This window comes from Crassostrea angulata, chromosome 3, assembly GCF_025612915.1.
Source record: "Crassostrea angulata isolate pt1a10 chromosome 3, ASM2561291v2, whole genome shotgun sequence".
Taxonomy (NCBI): domain Eukaryota; kingdom Metazoa; phylum Mollusca; class Bivalvia; order Ostreida; family Ostreidae; genus Magallana; species Magallana angulata.
In genome coordinates this window covers 20,641,461-20,663,709 of record NC_069113.1, presented here as the reverse complement: position 1 = coordinate 20,663,709, position 22,249 = coordinate 20,641,461, and the positions used below count along the sequence as shown (strand labels likewise).

Genomic DNA, 22,249 nt, shown 5'->3' with positions numbered 1-22,249 from the left:
GTTCAAGCATCCTAGCCATCATTCCAAACTGTGCCTGGAATTCTTAATATTCCATCATTATTCATACAAGAACAATTATAAGTACACACATTCCTTATATCTCAATTATAATTCTGTATTTATTCATATCAAATAAGCGCAAGATTGAAAAAAAAAAAAAAAAAAAAAACACTTATAGCTAGACTCAGAATCAGGTTCAGTATATTTTGAAAGATTTATGAAAGTTTACCTAAAGTTCTCCTTCTATAAGTACTGTACTACTGTATACAGTGTTATTTTTGACCCTTGTAATTTTCACCCTTCTTCAAAAAATTTCGCCCTGTCTTGAATTCACCAAGACACAGTTGTGTTTAAAAATGGTAATTTGAGACAACTGGAATTTGACAGTTTTAAAATTCGCCTGCTGACAACAAGGGCAAAAGGGGCGAAAATAAAACAGGGGTGAATTTTTCCCTGTATACAGTAATAACACATGAATTTCACCATTTTTATCTCCCATCACAGCATGACACTTACGTAGCGGAATATTCAAAGAGTCCATAGTAAGGGTTAAACATTTCCTTGGATAACAGGAAAAACCACTCCCTGGACACGCCCCCATAATCCAGCCCCACCTCCCCGTCGAACTCTATCCACAATCTAAAACAATGCAACGTCACAATCAAACAGAACGCCCAATACAATGTGAAATCATTAAACGTGTGGTGGCTTTATTTTTTGTGAATTTCATGAAATTTAACATGCTTCATCCATGAATAAACATTCATGATAAATGGTGAATTTCGGTTTTTATTTTTTATTCATAAAAATAAATCCAAAGAAATTAAGTCCCCTTAAACTTTTAAAAAACAGGCAATTCACAAAAATTAATGGCCAACAATTATTTTAATCGTTCTTTCTGAACATAATCACATCAATACATTCTGTAGTCATGAACAATATTAGCCGTAAAGTAATTTAAAAAGTTGGCAGATTTTTTTTTTACAAAGTGGTCATTGGCATTTGGCAAGCTAAAAAATTTGAACTAAAATTCTAAAATTACCTGGTATTTTTAGCATTAGAAATTCATGCACTATTTGTGAAATGAAAATGTTTGTAAAAAAATTACTGCTGTAGTCCTTAATTACAAAGCCTCCACTATACACATATTTCACACTTTCCAAAGAAACATGTATCTCAGTTACATTACCTGGCTTTAAGTACATCTGTCCTCTTAAGTGACATGATGGCTCTATATGAATCCTCCAAGATACGATCCCTAGAAACTTTGATGTCAACCTTATTGGGAATATTATTCTGTAAAAATAAAAGAAAAAGAAAAATTATTTTCTAACTGCAAAATAAAAAGCAACAAAACAAAACAATTTGCAGACAGTCACAAGTGTAAAACAATGATAATATACTGTAAATTCCTAATTAAACGCGAGGAATTAATATCCGCGTAAAATCGCGAGAAGCATCCTTCGCGGATTTTAAAATCTCGCCATTTTTTTCTGAGAGTTTAAAACTATAAGAAATAAGGAGAAAAGTTCAACGTTCGCGATTTTATATTCTCGCGATTTGGTACAAACCAGCGGGATCGCGGAGTTAAGTACTCGCGTAATATAAGGAATTTACAGTAATTATCAAGGCTATCCAAAAGTTGATTCTTGCATAATGTCACCCCCAGGCATGCATTGGTTTCACAAAAAGAAAACATATTAATTGTCCTTTTTTGGTTAAGTTTAAAACTGCACCCACAAGAATAGGAAATACACGGAGGATTTATGTTGTAATTTGAAATGACCACTGACAGGCTGAAGTTATCACTGAGAGATGTGAAAAAAAAAACCCCAAAATCAAAGGACTATGCAGGAGAGCTTTCTTGTTACTTCTGACAATTGCAGTAGTTTTATGCACATGTTTGCATATTTGTTTGAAATTTTTGTTTAATTTCTTCATGTAAATTTTGAATTTCAAGTGATGTTTAAATCTAAGTCAAAGTTAAATCTGCTAACAATTTGACTTTTACATTGACTTTTGCTGAAACAACTTTTGACAATAATTTCAGCTAAATGGTTCTCTTTATACTATTCCATAACAATTAGATTTTTTAAACTCTGGGCCTACAAAATGTGGAGGTTATATTATTTTCTAACCTTCAAATTCAGCTATTACTCCCCTTTAGCCAAATCAATGCTTGATACTTATTGTGTCTGAGAACTTTTAAGTTTTGTGGACCATGCAAGTACAAAAATATGTAGGAAAAAACCCCAAAAATTCTTAAGAAATCAAGAAAATGTTGGATGCATATCATATGATTTTGTTACCACTTCGGAAAAAAAAACCTTTCAGTCCTTTGATTTAATATTCTTATGTTCAGCAACAGAAAGGAAATAAAAACATGCACTTTCCATACCCATGAATTATCAAAATACAACATAGTAAAATTAGGTACAAATTAACCAAGAATAACCTAATTTTTATTAACTTGTACATGAATTTAGATTTATAATACATGTATTATCCTTACTGATATCATGCAAAGTTAAAAATATAACAACAACTTTTAATATGTTTCCTTATCATTTTTGAAACATTTTTTTAAAGGTTTCTATAATGTTAGTTTCATATATTGAAAAATAAAAACAAAAAACTGGCGGTTTTTAGGCATGAATTTTATCATTTAAATTTTTGGAGAGTGAGAGTTAATGAATAATCAAAATTTCTAGCAGCATTAATAACGACTTTGAATTTACTGTTAGTGTAAGATGACAGCAACAAACACGATCATGTCTTGAGAAAAAACAATCCAAATTATCAGTGAAGACAATCAACAGTGGATACTTGAAAAACAAGCTTTCTGAGAGTCTTGCATAATCAATACATGACCCCTTTCAGCACATCCCTAATATCCGAAGAACAATGTCAACAGTATACATCTACTTGTAAACATCCCTGGTGCAAAGTAGGTTTAGAGGAAATTCTGACAAAGATACATTTATCTTTTTATATAACGTTATTCCGTTAAAAAAAAAACAAAAAAAAAACATGCTAAAATTTCTTTCACTGAAGGAGGAAGGTTTCTGTTTCTGTGGAATTAGATGAATTATAAAGGCTAATTCAATAAGTTATTTATAAATAACCTGATTACTTTAATGTACTGTATATTGCATGAATGTTACCTGGCCATAGTGGAGTTAATGCACACAAAAAATCCTATTTTATTCTAAAGAAAAAATGTTTACATTTGATGCTATCTGAATCTCTTGCAATAATAATTGTTATGTTGAACTGAATGATTGGAATGATTTCAATCAGATTTACATTTGTGATTAGAAAAAAAGTATCACATCTAAAAAGTTTTGAAAAACAAGCCATCTTAAAATCATTTTCTACATCACTTGTTGATCAATCTTAACAAAACTCAAACCTGATCTGTAGTTTCTCATTTAAAAATTACACTGAAGTTTTAAATTAATTTTCGAAACCATAATGAGGTCTGGAATATCAAGTTACCACAGAATGACTGATAAACAGATCAAATCAACCTACATACATAACCTGATATTAGGCCATCCTTAAAAAAACTGTTTGTTTGGAATTGCCGCTTGGAGGTTTCTAGACCCAGAAGGGTGGGAGGGAATTTTTCTTATATTTTTCAAGCTTAAAATAGCTAATTAAGAATAGGTAAAAAATAAAAATTTCCACATTAAAAAAAAAGTTTTTTATTTTTTGCCAATAAAATTTCATCAATACAGGTATTTCAATGAGGCAGGAGGCAATTCTAAACAGACAATAATTTTATTTAAGCCTTACTGTACAAGACCAAAAGTATCCCCTATTGCACACAGATATTAAGAAAACCTTAATTAGAAAGAATCATCAATGATCAAACAGCTAGTATAAAAAAATATTTGTTTTTCAAATGTTTTTATTTTGCTTTCTGTTAATTTATCAGACATGTTTAGTTTTGTAATGGCTGCATGTGCAAAAATCAACATAGCAAAAAAATTATATAACGAGCCATAAGCCATTAGTGGGAAGGCAAATCATTTAACTCACCTGAAATGGAGAGAGCTGCAGTACCAATTACAATGGTTTATTTTTTAATAATTATCTGGTTTATGTCCAAAAAAAATATGGTAATAATTGGTTCCTCAGCAGCTTCTAATACTTGTCACAGGTACTATGACGATAAAGCTAACTTTATACCAGTAAATCGACTTTAACGTAAAAATCAAAATATTGAATAAATTTTTGCTCTAACATCCGTACCCTACCGATAAATAATCAAAAGTGTAACAGGGCTTCCTCTAAATAGTAAATTTACATGTAACGGTATTGATCAGGAATTATGTAATTCAGGTAAATATAAAGAAAAACAAAATCGATGTTTAAATTCCAATGAGTGAAAAACATGCGGAACCAAAAACCTGTTTCCAGTCTACAGAATTATTTTGCTAGAGACAGATTGTCGATTAAGATTCAAAAGTTTAAGAAAAAAAAGAGCAATTATGTTTTAAATGTCATCACCATATACATGTGTATATAAAAACATTTAAAATTTCAAATGTGTTTTTGATTTTTTTTCTTCATTTTGTGAGTGCAATCATGTTCCTTCTGCATACACGAAAAGCTAAGAATGAAGCAATCTAAAAATTATGTTCTTTACACAAAACGCTGAAAAAAAATTATTTCTAAACATAATTACTTACTGGTTTCCGTAGTTTAGACCTAAAGTAGTCATATTTTCTTTTGTAGTCTCTGGAGTATGGTACAGCCTGCAAGATAAAAATGGAGATAATCAATGCCTGTTGATATCATAGTTACCAGTAAATTAGCATGAACATGTACTTGTATATCAAAAGAAATCTTTAAAAAACTTGATCTCTGCATGTACGTGTACATGTCCATACCATAGCGCATGGGTGTATGTTCAATAAATACATTGAACATACAAGTAAAGAAAATCAATATTATATCGTTCTTGTTTCTTTGATTGGTTAAGGGAGATGGAAAATTCTTTTCCATTAATAGAATTTGTATTGAATGAAGATGACACAAAATGTTACTGCTAATATTTTCTCTATTCGTGAATCAATTTAATATATAAACATCATAGGCAGACATATCTCCTTGAGCCGATTCTTATGATATGCATAACCTATCATTATTTAATTTGGCACTGAGAACATAATTATTTTCAGGCGACAATATGTTTACTTTCAGTTTACTTACAGGCCCACCGAGCAGTCTTAATCTAGGATCATCCCATTGTGTAGTCTTGTTATCTAAAACAAAGAAATACTGCTGCATGATGACACACCAATAACATCAAACATCAATAAATTATCCTTAAAAGTACACTGTAATTGTATCGTATGAAAATCCTTCGCTTGATGCATTCAATGATCATTTCTTATGCATCCCCCCCCCCAAAATTATCACAGAAGATATGGTTACACAACTGGCACATACTGTGGTTGATGTAGAAAACTCTTCCATCCACATGTGTCCTTTCTTCCCAGCCGGCCTGAAAGAAAACACCAACAAAATTCACATACTGTAATATGGATTATTAATATGTAACATGTTATCATTTCACAGTGTCTAAATTCATTTTTTTTCCACACTGTTATGAACAAGATGTATCACCTCATTAATCCCCTTAATTTGGTAGATAAAATAAACACTCAGTTTAATAGCTACTTTAAGTACATGTATAAATGAAAGCCCTTGGGCCAAGATACTGGGGTGTGACAAATTCGATGAAGACTGGCCATTTGGTTCTTAATTATAGCCAACAGTTCACAATGTTTGTTTAAATTACACAAATGACCAAACCATCAACAGTTCTCCTTGCCTTTGGCTCAAAAGAGCTTAAATCTAATTTCTTGTAAGAATCTGCTGAACATGCTTTCAGTACATGCTTTCTATAGCTCGATAGATAAAATATGCACTCACTGGTAAAGGCCCTAGATTCTGAAGGAGGTTCTCATTGGAGGAGCTCCTCCTGACCAGAGTTGGGGTGTCCCCCGTCCGTCTGACACTGGCACGCTGGTTTTGAGTCTTCCTTGGGTCCTCCTAAACAAACCAATCTAAAGTTGTATCAATAGGTCCAGAACAAAATTAATACACCATCTTTCAAAATCACTCCACAGATGACAAGTGGACAAACTTGCAAGCAGTACTCACCCAAGTGGTCACCCTTGTGTTGTGGTCGATGTAAAAGACTCTGCCGTTAGGGGCCTTACTCATGGCCCAGCCCGCTGGGAGGGGCTCTTCATCATTAGCAGCACTGGCTCCATCAGCCTGAAACACAAGGACTCATTAGACATTTACTTCTTGGTGTATTCAGTCAGTCTCAAATCAAGTGATCACAATTCTTAAAAATAAAATCTGCTTAATTTTTTTTGAAAATTCAGAAAATCATTAATTAAAAGGGTTTCTTTTAATTTTCATAACATGTATTTTACATTGAAGGATAAGAAGCTCTCTCTTCCTCTTGCCCTAATTTTTATCGAAAAGCAAAAACAGGGTAAACTTATTATGCATCTTATTGCCCTCAATAAATTTACAAAACTAACAACAGCAACTATATACCTAGCTACACACGAAGCATCAAGTCTCCATATATACGAGTAAATCAGATAATGAAAATATGGTAACATTTTCTCCTATACTACCGTAAGTAAATTCTGACCAAATATAGTCCCTTTATTTGAAAACTAGAGCATAAAACGAAATCAAGATTGGTGTATTTATCTGATTTTCAACTTTGCAAACATTCATGATGAAGAAATAATCTGAGAAACATTGAACTTTAAAAGTGCTTTAATGGTAAATAATAGAATAGATTTCCAGTATGTCATATTGAGAGCCCTGAATTAAAGAAAACTATGGTTTCTACACTGTGTTTAAGGAAAACCTATGGGTAAACATGATGCACATATGCTGCATTTCACATTCTTTGGCCCACTGAACAAATCCCATACATGTTAACTCTACCGATTTACGCGGAAGTCTACCGCTTTTTAGCTCTGTCTCCCGCCTACCGCTTTTATTTTAAAATCTACCGCTTTTCTTCAAAATACGTTCCTTGTTTTGATAGATAGCCATTTTGGAAGCCATTGTGGTCAAAAATTCTCGTCGGGTTTGAAATTAGCGCGTGACTTTGAATCGGAGGCACACAAATTTTACATTGAACGATGAAAGAAGACACTTCCCGTGATTACATTAGTTACAAGACATGTCGATATTATCCTTGCAATGGAAAAAAGAAGCTTTGCAATTCAACACGTGGCTTTAACGAAGATTAAATATATCTTTTAACTTGGCCATAACAATAAACTTGACTTGCATTGAATGCTGCATTTGTAATAAATAAGCATGTAAACATCGTTTTGATATTGAAAAAGAACATATGAATTCCTACTAGTTCTTACTTCTCTTATATGATCAATTTTGGCAACTTAACCTATTTTTCTGAACAAAGGTAATTTGTTAAGGGCTCTGCACTCAAATATTTTTCCTTAAAAATAGCTTACCGGTAATCATTATTATAATAATGGTAAATGCATACGAACATTTTTATTGCTAGTGTTAATATTACTAAATTTCAAGTCTTTTATATTTTAGTTGATATCGTTAATTACTAATCAGAAACCCTTACTACATATGTAGTACATAAAAAACTGTGCTTTGAAATATACGCGAAAAAGGCCGCGCGCGATGCTACCGCTTTTTAGTTCAAAATCTACCTATTTTTCATCACTGTAGGTTAACATGTATGCAAATCCTCTTCCAACATTGCAAATCATGAAGATTCATGTTTCATTTTCTGACAGCTAGAGAACGAATTCAATTTTCTTACAATATTTGTCAAGAGCATTATTAAGATTTACTTATAAAAGTGATACTTGTAGCATTCTTTCAAAGAAGTGCTTGTTATTGTAGTAAAATTAGTCAGAAAAAGTCATTTATAGAAACCAACAACAGGAAATTATTCAGATGAAAGAATTGTGGAGATGGTTTTAAAAGACTGATGCATATTCAAACAATCTAGTCAGGTTCAAAGACCAAAGTAAGAAATGATATCCAATTTTTTTTTTTTTTTAAAAGTAGGCCTATCAATAAAATCAAACAAATCTTTCTCTGGTTATAAAGTATACCATCCCTAGTAATAAACAACTGCAGAGCTACTTAAAAAAGTATTTCATGTTTATCCTATAAAGGCTCTGTCACACCTCAACATATAACACTATAAAACATTTGACTTCAATTCGCTTGACTCTATTTGCACACGTGCTTATTGCCATTCCCATACTTGTCTGATTCGCTTCAAAAGCATCAGATGGATCTGAATAACAACTGGACATTTACCAGCCACAAAAAGGGAAACTAAAATTGCTCTCACAGTACAGAACCATTAGTCGACTTTTCATAAAAACATTTTACATCCATCAGAGTGTTATCCTTATGGAATCATTCATTATTACGAGTGTGGGATAGCGAAATTCCACCGAAGGGACAAGAGTCACAGTCTAGGACGAGGCTCTGCCAAGTCCTAGACCGTGAATCTTGGCCCCTGGCGTGAAATTTCACTATCCCACACGAGTATATAATGACTAATTATTTTTCTCCCATTATTTTACATTGAAAAACAATGTCTGGCAACTTTCTGTTACAACATTTGAAAAATTACTCTCGCTTTATCCCTCCACGTGCTTCAAATAGTACAAGTTAAAATGAGAGCATACGCAAAATCTATGACTTGAGCATTATACGCTAGACTCTACCGTGCATTGTAATTTAATGAACAAGTCCAACATTACATGTATTATAAAAGCACTCAAACTTTTTGCATAATATAAAAACTGCAAAGCATGATTTGATTGGCTTTTGATATTAAGGGGACTAAAACTAATGGGAAACAATGCAAATGCTGGCAATTGTGCAAATCAAGATTCAAACTAAAATATCTATGTATTTGACTAGTCAGCACACATCTCTCGATTAGTTTTAACTGAGCATCTCCATTCATTGCCATACAGGAGACAGTTAAAGCAGCTTTAAACAGGAAATCAAAAATGCAAGATATATTCATATGTTAAGAAAATCATGTTTGCACAGAATGCTAGTACATACATGTCTTTTCCTATACAAATGTGATATAAGTATTGATAATAATTTGAATTATATCAAAATTATATTGTAACAAGTATTTTCTCTGAAAACAAAAAAGAATTGTGGTACACGTGGTAAAGGGTGACTACAAGCGAAGGCAAACTTACAGTTGGTGTATCTAAAGAGGCGGCACGTACATTTGGCATTCGTCTCTGTAAAATGGTAGGCAGCAGTTGATTTTATGATCAAATCCTTTATTATTCTTTTTTCATCTTAATTTTTTTTTTATAAAGCTAATATATAATGATTATATGGGATTTATATGTTGCTGAGGGCCAGGATAAAAACAATGTAAAAAATCTTTTTGGAGAGAAGAAATTATCAAGAGGGTTTGGTACCACACTTTTTCTATATTGTAAGTACATTAATTACCGGTATAACTTTGAAAATATGTACATGTATGCTAATTCTCTAAACCAACTTTTATTCTCAACAACTTTAATTTCGATTTACCCAAGATAAACTAGTTGTGGCGGCCAAATTTTGCAATCAATGTAGATCATTTGTGGACTGGTTCATGTCAAGAAATACAGTTGAATTTCGATATCTCAAACACTGTTATCTCGAATACAATGGATATGTCGAAGTGATTTGTTAGTCCCAACAACTTTTTTTAAAACTATTTCACCCTCGAAATCTCGAATACTCTGATATCTCGAAGTTTTTAAACAGTCCCATCTAGTTCGAGATAACAAAGTTTGACTGTATTCACAATAACAAGGCTCTCTCGAACCTCGTGAAAATTTCTAGCAAGCCAATAAAAGTTGGTCTATAGTATACTGTGTGTCTGCTTAAAGTAGGTCAGGGTTTGGTAATAAAAACAGGTAAATCAATGGAGAAGGATTTATGATTATCATAAATATTAGGTGTACAAGGACTCAACAAATTGATGAGATTTACCACCAAAAAAATGGAGAGAGAACTGGAAAAAAGTACCGTTACGATACTACATGTAGAAACAATACTTCATGTCGAGAAAACTAAGTAGAATTTAAGACCACACTCATGTTACTGAGGAAAATTAATATTCCAGGAAGATATTGAGTAAGTCTACCTCTCTGTTTTCCTCTTGCTCCTCATGACTTCTGACTCCCCCCGCTGAAGTGGGCAGTGCCATTTCACTGTGCATGCTGATGGTGTCCTCTACACTGACATGTCGCCGTGTACGGAAGAGTTCCGCCGCCTCGTTCCTCCTCTGCTGTGCCTGCGCCTCATCAGATGGGGTTTCTTGACTTTCCCTGTGGTGCATTTTTTTAAAAAAATTATTCAATCTCAAAAACCTGAAGTTAAAAAGTTCTGTTATTCAAATTAATCTTTTGAACTTAAAATTCTAAAAATGTCCAAACCAAATCCCAAACTTTTAATTTTATTTGATAAGTTTGAATCCCCAAATGAGGTGAGTTTATATAGCCTACTCAATTGGTCTTTCGAACTGAGTAGCCCGCGTCACTCTGTTGACATAGTAGATCCGTCCATTGGAATCCTGACGCTCCTCCCAGTCTGGGGGTAGGGTTGTGCTGCCTGTCCTCTCACCCCTACAAACAATACCAATATCTCATACATGTATCTATCTCATCGAATAAGACATAGATCTCATGTGATTCATACTGTGAACAATCAAAGTTACATACAAATCATTCTTTTTTATTGCTAATGGTGAGTTGAGAACTAATCTGAAACGGTTAATTTCTGTGAGCAAGAAATTATATTTCTTCTTTTTTCAGAAGTGCATTTTGCATCAAAATATGAGAAATATATCAGACCAGTTTGAGTGACCAAGGTCACAATTTTCTAACTGATATATTGCAAAAATATCACAACCATGATCACCTTCAGGGTATTAGAAACTCATGATAATTATTCTTCACGATTTAACTTTAAAATTTCACAGCTAATAAACTGGAGAGATTAAAAGTGGATTCACTGAGAGTAATAATAATTAATTCTTTAAAATATTATCTACTGCATTATAGTTTTGAGATCTTATACCAAGCAAAGATTGCTTTCGTCTTCCAAAAGCAACTATCACATATGATCCAACCATTTGACTGTACCTTGGGGGAGGATCCCACTGGGTTTTGCGTGTGTTATGATTGATGTAGTACTTTTTCCCGGTGGGCTGCTGGGTCCTGACCTCCCAGCCTGGGGGTAGGGGCTCCTCCGACTCCTCATTGGTAGGACCCGATGCTCCTGAGGCCTCGTTCGTACAGCTGATTGTCCTCAATGTATCTAATGCATTATCCAAGTCCACCATCTCCCACTAAAACCAAAATCATTGACAAAAACAACCAGTGCTATTAACCTACATGAACCTCTGCTTTATATGACCATGAAGATCTGCATTTGTCTTAACCCATGGGTTTTTTGTCCGTTAACATGCTTCCAATGCAGTGTAACAAATAGAAAACCTTCTGTTGATGAAGGATCTGATAAAATGATAAAGATGTGAAAGTTTAAATTCATTTTTACATTGTTCATACTGTGGATATCACCTGTAAAGTGTGAACCTGTGATGTTCAAACTATCTGTAATGTGAAGTTTGAATAAAACACATTTTTATTTTCTGACATCTAATTGTTTAAACATAAATTTAGCATGGAATTTAAATCTCTGATATCTTTCCTTTAGCAAGAATGAGTAAATAATTGACAATGAAGAGTAATGGTTAAATCCTTTTACAGTTTTCTTCAAAGTATTCTTAAATTTTACTAAAATATATATCTATAACATTCTTTCCTTTTAGAAATTCTGAACCTAAAAGCAAACTGTAAGAGAAATAGCAAAAGTTCCATTAACAACAGGCTAAGGTGACTTCTTACACTGGGATCAGAAGAGTTCTGTGCCCCTGATGTGTCAGCTTCCGCCTCTTGATTTTCTTCATCTTCTCCATTGCATACATAGGCCAGGTACAGCTCTAAGGTACCTTTCACTCTGGATCGAGAGCTACAACAAAAAATTAGCATGATCCTTTCATACACTTTTGAAACTTAAGTACATGTACATCTGAAACACAATTCTGTCTATATTGTGAACTACTTCAAATTGCAATAAACAATAAAATCTAATATAATTTCATAAATGTTTTCTTTCCTGAAATTGATACCTGACAGTGTAGTGCAATTGGTTAGAGCATTAACTATGAATCTGTAAGTCATGAGCTCAAATCTTGCTGGGGCTTAAATAATGTTTACTTTCCCGAAATTGTTACCTGACAGTGTAGTGCAATTGGTTAGAGCATTAACTACGGATCTGTAAGTCATGAGTTCAAATCTTGCTGGGGCTTAAATAATTTTTACCTTTCCAAAATAATTTAAAACATTTTTTGGTCAAATATTGAAAAATTTGATAATTCTAACCTGGTGAGAGTATTTTGATTTTGATATACTTTTATCCATGTTAATATCGACAGGTGTCCCATACCATCTTAAGTACCTAGTCAGGGTTCGACATTAACCTTGGTCCGTTAGTCACAGACTAATTGATTTTGAGTTGGACTAACAAAATTTCTGTCTAATCAGTCCGGTTTTAAATTTGCGCTCGGTCCAACGGTCACACCGTTTACATATTAAACTAAATTATCGATGTTGCAAATCCACGGCAATATTGTTGACAACTTCCTGGAAAACGCTGAGTTTATTTTTACAGTAAATTGATATATGATACATTTTGGTGATTATAGAGTTACCGAGTGAAAACAACAGAGGTATGCAGGATGTTATGGGTGATTTGATAATTTTTTTGCCCTAAGGAGATGTCTTAGAAAATAGGTAACGAGCACACATGTTCACAACAACCCTGGCTTTGATAGAGACGCTTAGGTGTTTAAAAAAAAATAAACTAAAAGGTGAAAGGAAATTTCTTGTTGTTTAATTTAAATGAATTGTGTTTAAATCATTTGTCTTAAATTGCTTATTATTTATACCTGATTTTTAAAGAACTAAAATAACAAAAAGAACATGGTAGCTCAATGCCCTGATCTATTGCACAGATCTATTTTTAACATCTGTAATGGCGGCTTCTACCATATACACGGAGATAGTGAATACGCAGCTTCTTGTTATGTACTGAATAGTACAATACAACTAAGCCAGTGATTAACCTGTAAGAAAAAACATCAAAAAATTCCTTCTTACAAATTCTAATAAAAAACAGTGTTTTATATAAGACAAAATACGGTAATGAATTTCATTTATTTTTGACGGACTAATAAAATTGCCTGCGGACTAGTTAAAGTTAACAGACACTAGTCCGGCAGGACTAATGCATAAAAAAGTTAGTGTCGACCCCTGCTAGTCAATTTTTATCCCAGATAAACAATCAATACTTCTTTCTCCTTTTGTTTTCATTTTTATAATACCAAATCACATATTGGGCTGTAGCAAATAATTAAATAGTCCAATTAAGGCAGAATGCATGTGTATAATTCTGGTATCTACATGAGTAGAGAGTACCGGTATATACAAATGGAAAGTTGGTACACAATTAAAGTGTGTACATACACATGACCTACTTACAGGGGTGGTGCAGTACATGTACTGTACCAATAAATGTATAAGTACAGTAAACTTTAGCAGACATAATTCATGACATCACGGTAAACTGTGACCTTATAGAGCATCGAGGGTTTTCTCAAAATTAAACAAGGGCACCACTAAGCGGAGCATCCACTCACGACATGAGTTATTGTGTGTAGGGATGCATTATTTAGCAATATATAGTTATGTTAATGAGAAGACCACATTCTACTAACCCTCCATTACTGCAAAAACTAAATTTTCTTTACCTATACTAGATCTAAATCCAAAAAATATCAAGTTGTTGATGAACTGCTTACTTTCACTTTGGTTTCAAAGAAGTGAAGCGGAAGATTGATAACTCTTACTCAGAAATTTCGATTGAAACTCGTATACAAAATTGATTATGACATTGATTTAATGAAATAATAATTTGAAATGGTATTAATGGTTTGGAAAGGCACATGCATCTTTTATTTGTTATTTTACAGAAGTGTGCAATCAATGATAAATATTTTCTAGTTTTGAACGAATTTTGTCATAATGTATGCCCCCCCCCCTTTACAATGGTGTAATTTTATCTAAGTTTTTGCATAAAAATTTGACCAATTAATATGATGTTGCATTTGTTTTAATCTTTTACAATGAGGCATATTTGTGCAAAGGTTGAGGAAATTCTATTGGAAGGTTTTTTATTAATTTACTAGAAAATTGAAATGGAGTGCACACACACATACATACATACACACATATGAACACACACACGCACAGTAGCGATGCTATATCCCCTTCGCAACAAGTTGCGCGAGGGGATAAAAAAAAAGCAATTGCTTTATGATTTACGACAATTTAGAAAAAGCGAAGCTTGAACTTGAACGTCTGCCATTTTTCTGCGAATACTTTTGGCACGACGCTGTAGTACATTGCACTGCTATTACATGAATAACCAAGGAGTGACCTACCTGCGTGGGCGTAGTATGTACGATTTTGGCAGGAGGGCATGGCCCTCTGTCTCCGTCTGTATTGTTGTGTGGTTCAGCGGAATTTCAACCAGTCCCAGGAAATCATCCCTGGTCTACAAATGGATGAACTTATTTGTAAATGGGGAAAAAAGTTAAAGTAATTTAAACATCCTCTGATTCTGAGAAACATGGATGCAATTCTGAGTAGGTTATCTTTTTTTCTAAATTGAAATTTAATCATTTTTTCAAAACCTAGAATACAAATACAGTATAAGGCTAACATTTTTGTTTACTATTTTAAATATGTTTGGAAAAAAGAGAGCACCATGCATATAAAATCTGATGCAGTTTATTTGCAATATTACCCCATGATGATATATACATTGTATATTCTTTGTATGCCAATAATTATACAATAAAAACCCATACAAAAGTGTAGTAACATAACTTTGAGAATGGTTTTAAATTTAACAGTGTGTACCGGTGAGTACCGGTGCTGTGTAATTAGCCATAGTGATGGAAACATGGTACATTATATTGCATCCTTTGAACCTTGGCTAAAAATAAAGAACATCAAATCAGAAAATGTACTCACCACTCGGTTGGAATCAAACACCTCAAACAATAACTTGTTGTCTCGGGGGTTTACCTACAAGTACAAAGACATTACTTATTCTTATGGAATACTGGATTCAATGACATGCAAAATACCGTCGCTTATTTCTAAATTTATCTCTCTGATTATTACAGCTGGTGAAACAAATGAACCTTAAACTTATATGCTTGACAGACAATATTGTTACATTCATAGAAATGAAACTCCAATTGAAGCTTTTAAACATACCCTGAAAAAGAACTCTTCATTCCAGACAGGATTCAAAGTCTGAAAAAAAATAAAATAAAATGGTAAATCATATTGCAAATAATATAACTGAAATAAATATTGACAAAGTTTAAATGTAGGTAAATGGACAACCAAAGATCATGCATGAATGGTGTTCAAAGTGCCTACCTGTAAGATGATTTATGAAGTTCAACTCAAGTGGAAATGTTAATAGACAATATTGAAGAGAAATGATGTTGATAGCTAGCTGTTGTAGCAATAATACTTGATGAACCAATGATGATAATGGTTGTGGGTTTGGGAATAGATGATGATAATGATGATGATGATGATGAAGACAGCAGTGCAGTGGTAGTAAGTTGTATCAGGGATGAAGGTGACATAGTGTTGGTGATATTGCTGATACCAATATGATGAAATTAATCATATTTACCTTTTTAATGGTTGATGTAGTAGTTGTGTCCAAGAGTCCATGGTCCCTATCCCCTCGATACAGGGAAATTCTGACATATGGATCACTGTAATAAACAGATAAATACCAAAGTTTAAGCACACAAGTCGTTTCAATATATACCGGTATGTGACAGTGTGTTACAGTAGTATATTTGAGAATATATAAACACTAGACTCCAAACATGCATATTTCAAAAGAAAATTTTGACAAATTGAAGACTGCTAATGAAAACTTTGGTGAGTTCCTTTTGCAACTTTTTATCATAGTTTTTATACCAGGTACTTCAAAAGTAGCTTTTTCAAGCTATATAAAATAGCTATTTCAAGTTACATGTATTTATCAATAAATATCTTCATAGCAGAAGCTATATAGCTACCCGGTAAGTTAAATACTGTGCTTGACCTGCATTAGAAGTCAAGGATTTAGACCACAACAACACTGGAATATCTAAGTCCATAAGTCCAGACACACTGAATCATTGACAATCACTTTGTTTAACTAAGTTAACTACAGTTAGTCAGTCAACACATACAATTACACATACTGACTAATCAAAAATCCTTTAGCATATCATGTTATGGTACAAATAATATTTGAAAACATTTAATTCAGTCTCTATAAAGAGAGTTTCTAGCCTAAAGAGACCAAAGATTTATTAAGAACTCTTGCATTTCAGCAAGTGGTCCCTACGAATTCATGTCTAGACTTAAATTCCTATGTACTTGGGTATATGTTAATTATAATACAGATTGAGGGGTGATTTTTATTAATGACAGGTGTAATACGGAGTTTTGGTTGAATTGGTTGTAAGCTTAGATGTTGAAAGACTGATTAGGAGAAGAAGAGGATCGCAAAATTATTTTACCTACGAGTTTCCAGCAAAGTACCTTGTGTATTATTAGGTAGAAGGTACCAATATATATTTTTTTAATGAGAAAAAATATAGCGTCAGGTGCCTGTGCAAATACAATGCATCCTATCATACTACAAAATATGTGTATAATATCAGCTCAACATCACTTCCTTGATAACAAAAAGACGGACTACGTGTTCAAACTTCACTTCTATTGTGTAAAACAGGTTTATGTACTGCATTAAGTCAAAAATATTGTCAAAAAATCTATCATCATTCATTTCACTGAATTAAAAAAAAAGAATTGATGTTGATTACCAGTAATAGCAAATCTCTGATTACCAGTAACAGCATCAACTGATTTTTAACAGTTTGTTTTGAAAAAGAGAATCTTACACTTGAACTTTTGCTAAATTTAAAAGATCTTTGTACACAGGTGTAAATTACATAATTCTAATCAGCAGATTACTGAGGTGTGCTGTTGTCCCTATTTCAATATGATTATTCAATAAGGAGGTGTATTGTTTAATATTTAAGTACAAAGTCCTTCTGAAGCATCAATAACATTATCTATTCATTAATCCTAATCTCAATCAATCCACTCCTCAATGTACACCTATGATTTTCAAAAATGAGATTAGCATTGAATTGCACTTCCTCCTTTAGAGATAGTCTTGTACAGAAAATTCCTTGGTCACTTACAAAAGTCAAAGCCATTATTGCATATGCTTATCTAGCTATATACATCTGCGTATTAAACAGAAGAAAAAAATGCTTGTAATGATAGGATTGTCCACACACATGCTTGCCAAATTCATCTCATAATAATCAAGATTAAAATTCATCTATCTAGGTTTTATTTAAGATTTTTTTGGGGGTAAGTTATACCAATAATACCCTACATCTGTTTATAAAGATTTAATAAATCCAACAAACTATTTGTAACATTAATATTCTGTGTCATTAGTTTTACAGGTAATGTAATTGTAGGTATGAATCTTAAATTGAGAGCAGAATCAAAAAGAAATTGTGATAGAAATTTTGTCTCAACTGCCTGATTCACAAAATTTCTTACTATACTGTAACACTACACTGTTAGTTACTCATAATGTGATTATGTGAATGTGATTACGGTATGTCATTTTTAATATACTTTCTTATACCTCTTACAGACACTACAAATTAATAGAAGATTTAACAGACTTTACTGGAGTGATACAAATTAAGGGGAAAATAAGCTCAATTGCTCTTCCCTTACATGTGGATTCAATCAGTCAAATTGCAATATATTGATGCCATTTTCTGGTTGCCTTAATCTCTATTCGGAGAAATTTATATCAATTAAAAAATAATCCCTTAAAAACCATCATTGACCTTCATTCAATAATAAGGAATAATTCAAACATATATTTATATCAAACCTTCTCCAAAAAAAAGGAATTTGTAATTGTAGAGGCTGACAAATTTCTTTGTGTTTGAAAGTTTATACATAGTGCTTATCAAAATCAGTTTTACAATTTTCAAAATATGTTAGTACTTAGTGATGAATTGATGAATGAAATTCATCCTTTACACATTTCAAACATTTTACTATCTCTATTGAGTATACCAGTTGCTATACTAGTACTCTGTCCCAGGTTTCATTTATTTCTTGGCATGTTCATTCATTTATTAGAAATGAATGAGGTATACGGAAATAATTTTTCCATGCATATTTTTTCTATTGTTAGGCAGCAAGCCAGCTATGCCACATGTTATTTCTACAGTGCCATATTTTAGTGCGTCAATTTTTTGCGCTAATAACGCGCAAGTCAGAGCTATTTTTTTGGCAAACCCACCCACCCACACTAGTTGTATTAATAAGGCAGACATACTTTGTATTTAGCAATTACAAGTATGGGAGGTTACTTTTCAAATGTACTACATATATGTTCTTAGTGTTTATTTGCAAATTGTCTAATTGAGCATTGAAAAAATAAAATTTTGTAGGCCCAGGTTACTCTTGTTTATTCAAAGTAAAAAAAATTTAAGAAAATACACAGAATTGTCTGACAAAGAAGTACAGCTAAAATCAATACACAGGGCATCAGGGCCAATTCGAAGATTTCTTGATTGACAGGTCATTTCTTTTTCTCTCAAAATTCACAGGCGCTTGATCTTAAAAACATTTCTTTTTATCATTAATCAATGTAGCAAAATAAAGAGGGGCAGATAACTCTAATCTGCACATCACTGTCCACTTTCCAGAGAGTTCTGAGTGTCAATATGTCAGGTCAATTCAAAGCCAATAAAGAAGCTGAGTTTTCAATCATATGGATTATTTTTAGAGTTGAAGGCATAAACATGCTCAAAAAGGTTTTTTATGATTAATTTGGAAATAATTTTCATCATTTTCCTTTTGTTTTCTCCAGTCATTTTTAAGCAGATCTGCATCGTAACTATTTAAGACATATTCAACTGTGGTGATTGCTTTTACAGAGACACAGTTATATAGATTATTCCATAAATTATAATAGAAGTCTGGACTCTACAATAATTCATAACCGAGTAATCTACTATAGGTTCATCGGGTAAAATAGAACAATGCTTCACATGTTTTTATACTTTAAAAATTGGAGCAATTCCACCATTACAAAACGTGGACTGTGTTAATAAAAGGGACTCAGGGACATTAAGCCCCCCTTTTCATGTAACATCCTCAAATCTGAGGAAATTCGAACTGCACTCCATATATTTCCCTCATAAATTAGACATCCTACCTTGCACCAAAAATGTCCTTCTTGGCTAAATTTACCCCGTTTAGGACCTTCACCCTCAACAAACGGGTCGTACCCGGGGGCTCTCCCTAGAATAAACAGAACATTTATGATATGAGGATGAGAAAGTTTGTAAATCAAACTCATCAAATTTTAGAATGAAGCATGTAAATATGATATATTTTAAGAAAAATAGATGAAATACCTGAATATATCGCAATCCATAAGTCCTCGGAACCGACATGTTTAGCTATTTAGAATTTTATTTTGTTTGTTGACAGATAGTGGATACTGGCCCATGACCTATATTCCATTCTTGCCCAATACCCGGATGTGGAAATACTGAATGACGAGCCCGCTTAAAATTTTCCACTCCCGCGTCGCTCACCTTGATTTGTCAACGGTGCGTTAAAAAATTGTCTCTTCTTTAGTATATTTTAAAACACGTTTAATAACGGTAACCAAACTCCTCTCTTTCTTTTACCCCCCCCCCCTTTCCTGTTCAGCCTAGCATTTTTCATTTTTGAAGGAGCCGCCCCTACCCCCCCCCCCCCCCCCCCAACACACACCTTTTACACTTTTATGTTATGGGAGCATGACAAAAATTATAGGGGAATTTAGAAAAATTTTCTTTGATTAGTAGAATGTTTGTGTACTTCGCATCCCCCTCCACGGATTAGAGTGTCGGTTTGATATGTCTCCACCCCCCCCCTTCCCACTGTCAAAAACGCTGATACGTGCCCGTCTTGATATTCTGACCGACTTTTTGTTATATAAAATCATAATAAGCATAAACTTTACTATTTTACAGTGTCCTTTATTGGGTATAGTTCTATTTCTTTGAAAATATTAACTGTTCTGGGGGTCTATGGACTCGGCGTGTTTTGAACGTAGGGAGAGGGTGCCAGACTTACTCGAAATCAAATTATCAAAATTTTTCAAAATCCTTTTCAGTGGGGCGGGGTCAATTACCAATAACGGAAACATTAAGACACACACTGTAAATATATGAGTTCTTATGGAATTCCATGTAATATGGCATAAATTCATTTTTATAATTTAGCAAATCTTTGTACAAAGCAGCATATTTTATTAAGTGCAGATTAAATGGCTCATCCGATGCGGTATATGATACCGCGCTCGCAATCTTGTATTAATAATAATTGTAAACGCAAATATACAAAGTTCTTTACAATGCAATACCATACTCCAGCCTTTTTGTTATTTATATTTTTCAAAGCAACAGTTTCAGCAAGAACTAATTTGTGTTCCATCCGCTAAACAGTTTCAAAAATTTTGAACGAAACACTAAACAGTTCAAGGTAAAACTGTGCTGCAATAGACAACTAGAACACAATTTTTCCTTTTGAAAATTTTTATATGACTTTTTTGTTCGTTTTACACATTTACAAAACATGATTATATTACACACTCATTGAGTGAAATGAAAAAATCTGTTAACAGACATGAAATAACAATGAACATGAGATAAATGAAATATGAAAACTTTCGCACATCTCTCACATGATGAACTTGCATACAATGAACATGATTTGCTGCCGTCTGAAGTCCAATGAATATGAGTTAGTTGACACATCAACTGCTGTCTACTTGCACATTACAGTATGTCTCTGTACATATTTACAGAAATAAATAGTTCACTCAGATCCACGAGTTTACTTCTTGGCTGCTGCCTTCTTGGGCTTTGCTGCCTTCTTTGCCTTGGGTTTGGCTGGGGCCTTCTTTGCCTTTGCTGGGGACTTTGCAACCTTCTTGGGCTTCTTCTCACCTGCAGCCTTGGCCTTCTTGGGAGATTTTGCTTTCTTTGCTTTAGGCTTGGCTGCTTTCTTCTCTCCAGCGGGTTTCTTTGTCACGGCCTTCTTGGGCTTTTTGACTGCTGCAGCCTTCTTGGGCTTGGCGGCCTTCTTTGCCTTGGGTTTCTTGACAGCACTCTCTCCGAGTTTGAAGGATCCCGAGGCTCCGGTTCCCTTGGACTGTTTGAGTGTTCCATTCTTCACTCCTGCCTTCAATGCCATTCTCAGGTGGCGACTGGCAGCCTCAGCATCAACTTTGTTGTTAGCGATGATGTACTTCAGGATGGCCTGTCTGGAGGATCCTCCCTTCTCTTTCAGGGCCGTTAGAGCTGCCTTGATCATGTCGGAGTATTTAGGATGAGAAGCTGGCTTCTTTGGTTTGGCAGCCTTCTTTGCCTTTGCTGGCTTAGGGGTAGCAACTACTGCGTCAGACATCTTTTTGTTCGGGCGGGTAACGAGCTGTGCGTCTACTCTGGTCGATGAAAATTCGTCGAGTGACGCCGATCAGCAGAGCGCGATTTATATAGAACGAGCGCGGACGTCTGAGAAAGCACCCAACAGTGCGAGCTTCAATTTGACAAAATGTCGTCTGTGTTTCTGTATTTGTGTTTCTTGTCTCAGAAGATCGACGATTTAACCTATTATTCACAAAACAATGCAAATATGATGGCCTAATATCAAAAGTTAGATGTTTTGCCCACAATTTGAAAGCTTAATTATTTTATGTTACCCACGAAATAAACAGAAAATCGAAGCGAAACGAGAATATTTTGATCTCCGATACCACTGAGTCTGAATTTGAACTTAAATGTTTCAATATTTTGACTGAATCAAATTGTTTTCTTTATCAAAATCAAATTTTCCATCATCGATCTACTATTTCA

At 33.6% G+C, this 22,249-nt stretch overlaps 2 protein-coding genes across 3 annotated transcripts in view; both read right to left on the bottom strand.

Moving 5' to 3' along the window:
• The window catches only part of LOC128176117 (E3 ubiquitin-protein ligase NEDD4-like), a 28,761-nt gene extending 8,865 nt beyond the window's left edge, over positions 1 to 19,896 (bottom strand). The window contains exons 1-18 of one of the 2 annotated variants that reach the window (XM_052842190.1): positions 19,757 to 19,896; positions 19,555 to 19,640; positions 15,922 to 16,006; positions 15,489 to 15,527; positions 15,240 to 15,293; positions 14,645 to 14,757; positions 11,988 to 12,111; positions 11,223 to 11,428; positions 10,584 to 10,703; positions 10,223 to 10,406; positions 9,276 to 9,320; positions 6,178 to 6,294; positions 5,947 to 6,066; positions 5,461 to 5,515; positions 5,221 to 5,273; positions 4,698 to 4,763; positions 1,190 to 1,296; positions 517 to 639 (exon numbers count right to left, since the gene is read on the bottom strand). In XM_052842190.1, coding sequence (XP_052698150.1) covers positions 517 to 639; positions 1,190 to 1,296; positions 4,698 to 4,763; positions 5,221 to 5,273; positions 5,461 to 5,515; positions 5,947 to 6,066; positions 6,178 to 6,294; positions 9,276 to 9,320; positions 10,223 to 10,406; positions 10,584 to 10,703; positions 11,223 to 11,428; positions 11,988 to 12,111; positions 14,645 to 14,757; positions 15,240 to 15,293; positions 15,489 to 15,527; positions 15,922 to 16,006; positions 19,555 to 19,640; positions 19,757 to 19,795 — 1,736 coding nt within the window. In that variant the 5' untranslated portion in view covers positions 19,796 to 19,896. The remainder of the gene's footprint in view (positions 1 to 516; positions 640 to 1,189; positions 1,297 to 4,697; positions 4,764 to 5,220; positions 5,274 to 5,460; positions 5,516 to 5,946; positions 6,067 to 6,177; positions 6,295 to 9,275; positions 9,321 to 10,222; positions 10,407 to 10,583; positions 10,704 to 11,222; positions 11,429 to 11,987; positions 12,112 to 14,644; positions 14,758 to 15,239; positions 15,294 to 15,488; positions 15,528 to 15,921; positions 16,007 to 19,554; positions 19,641 to 19,756) is intronic. The other variant, XM_052842191.1, reaches the window with a different exon arrangement.
• A 1,012-nt stretch (positions 19,897 to 20,908) lies between these two features.
• On the bottom strand, positions 20,909 to 21,870 carry LOC128176578 (histone H1-delta-like). Its single transcript, XM_052843000.1, has one exon. It carries the CDS (start codon positions 21,798 to 21,800, stop codon positions 21,228 to 21,230), a length of 573 nt encoding a protein of 190 aa, XP_052698960.1. The 5' UTR covers positions 21,801 to 21,870; the 3' UTR covers positions 20,909 to 21,227.
• Positions 21,871 to 22,249: the final 379 nt, after the last annotated feature.

Bases quoted from the DNA above. Each gene is read 5' to 3' on its own strand.
- LOC128176578 (XM_052843000.1), bottom strand. From the start codon at position 21,800: ATGTCTGACGCAGTAGTTGCTACCCCTAAGCCAGCAAAGGCAAAGAAG.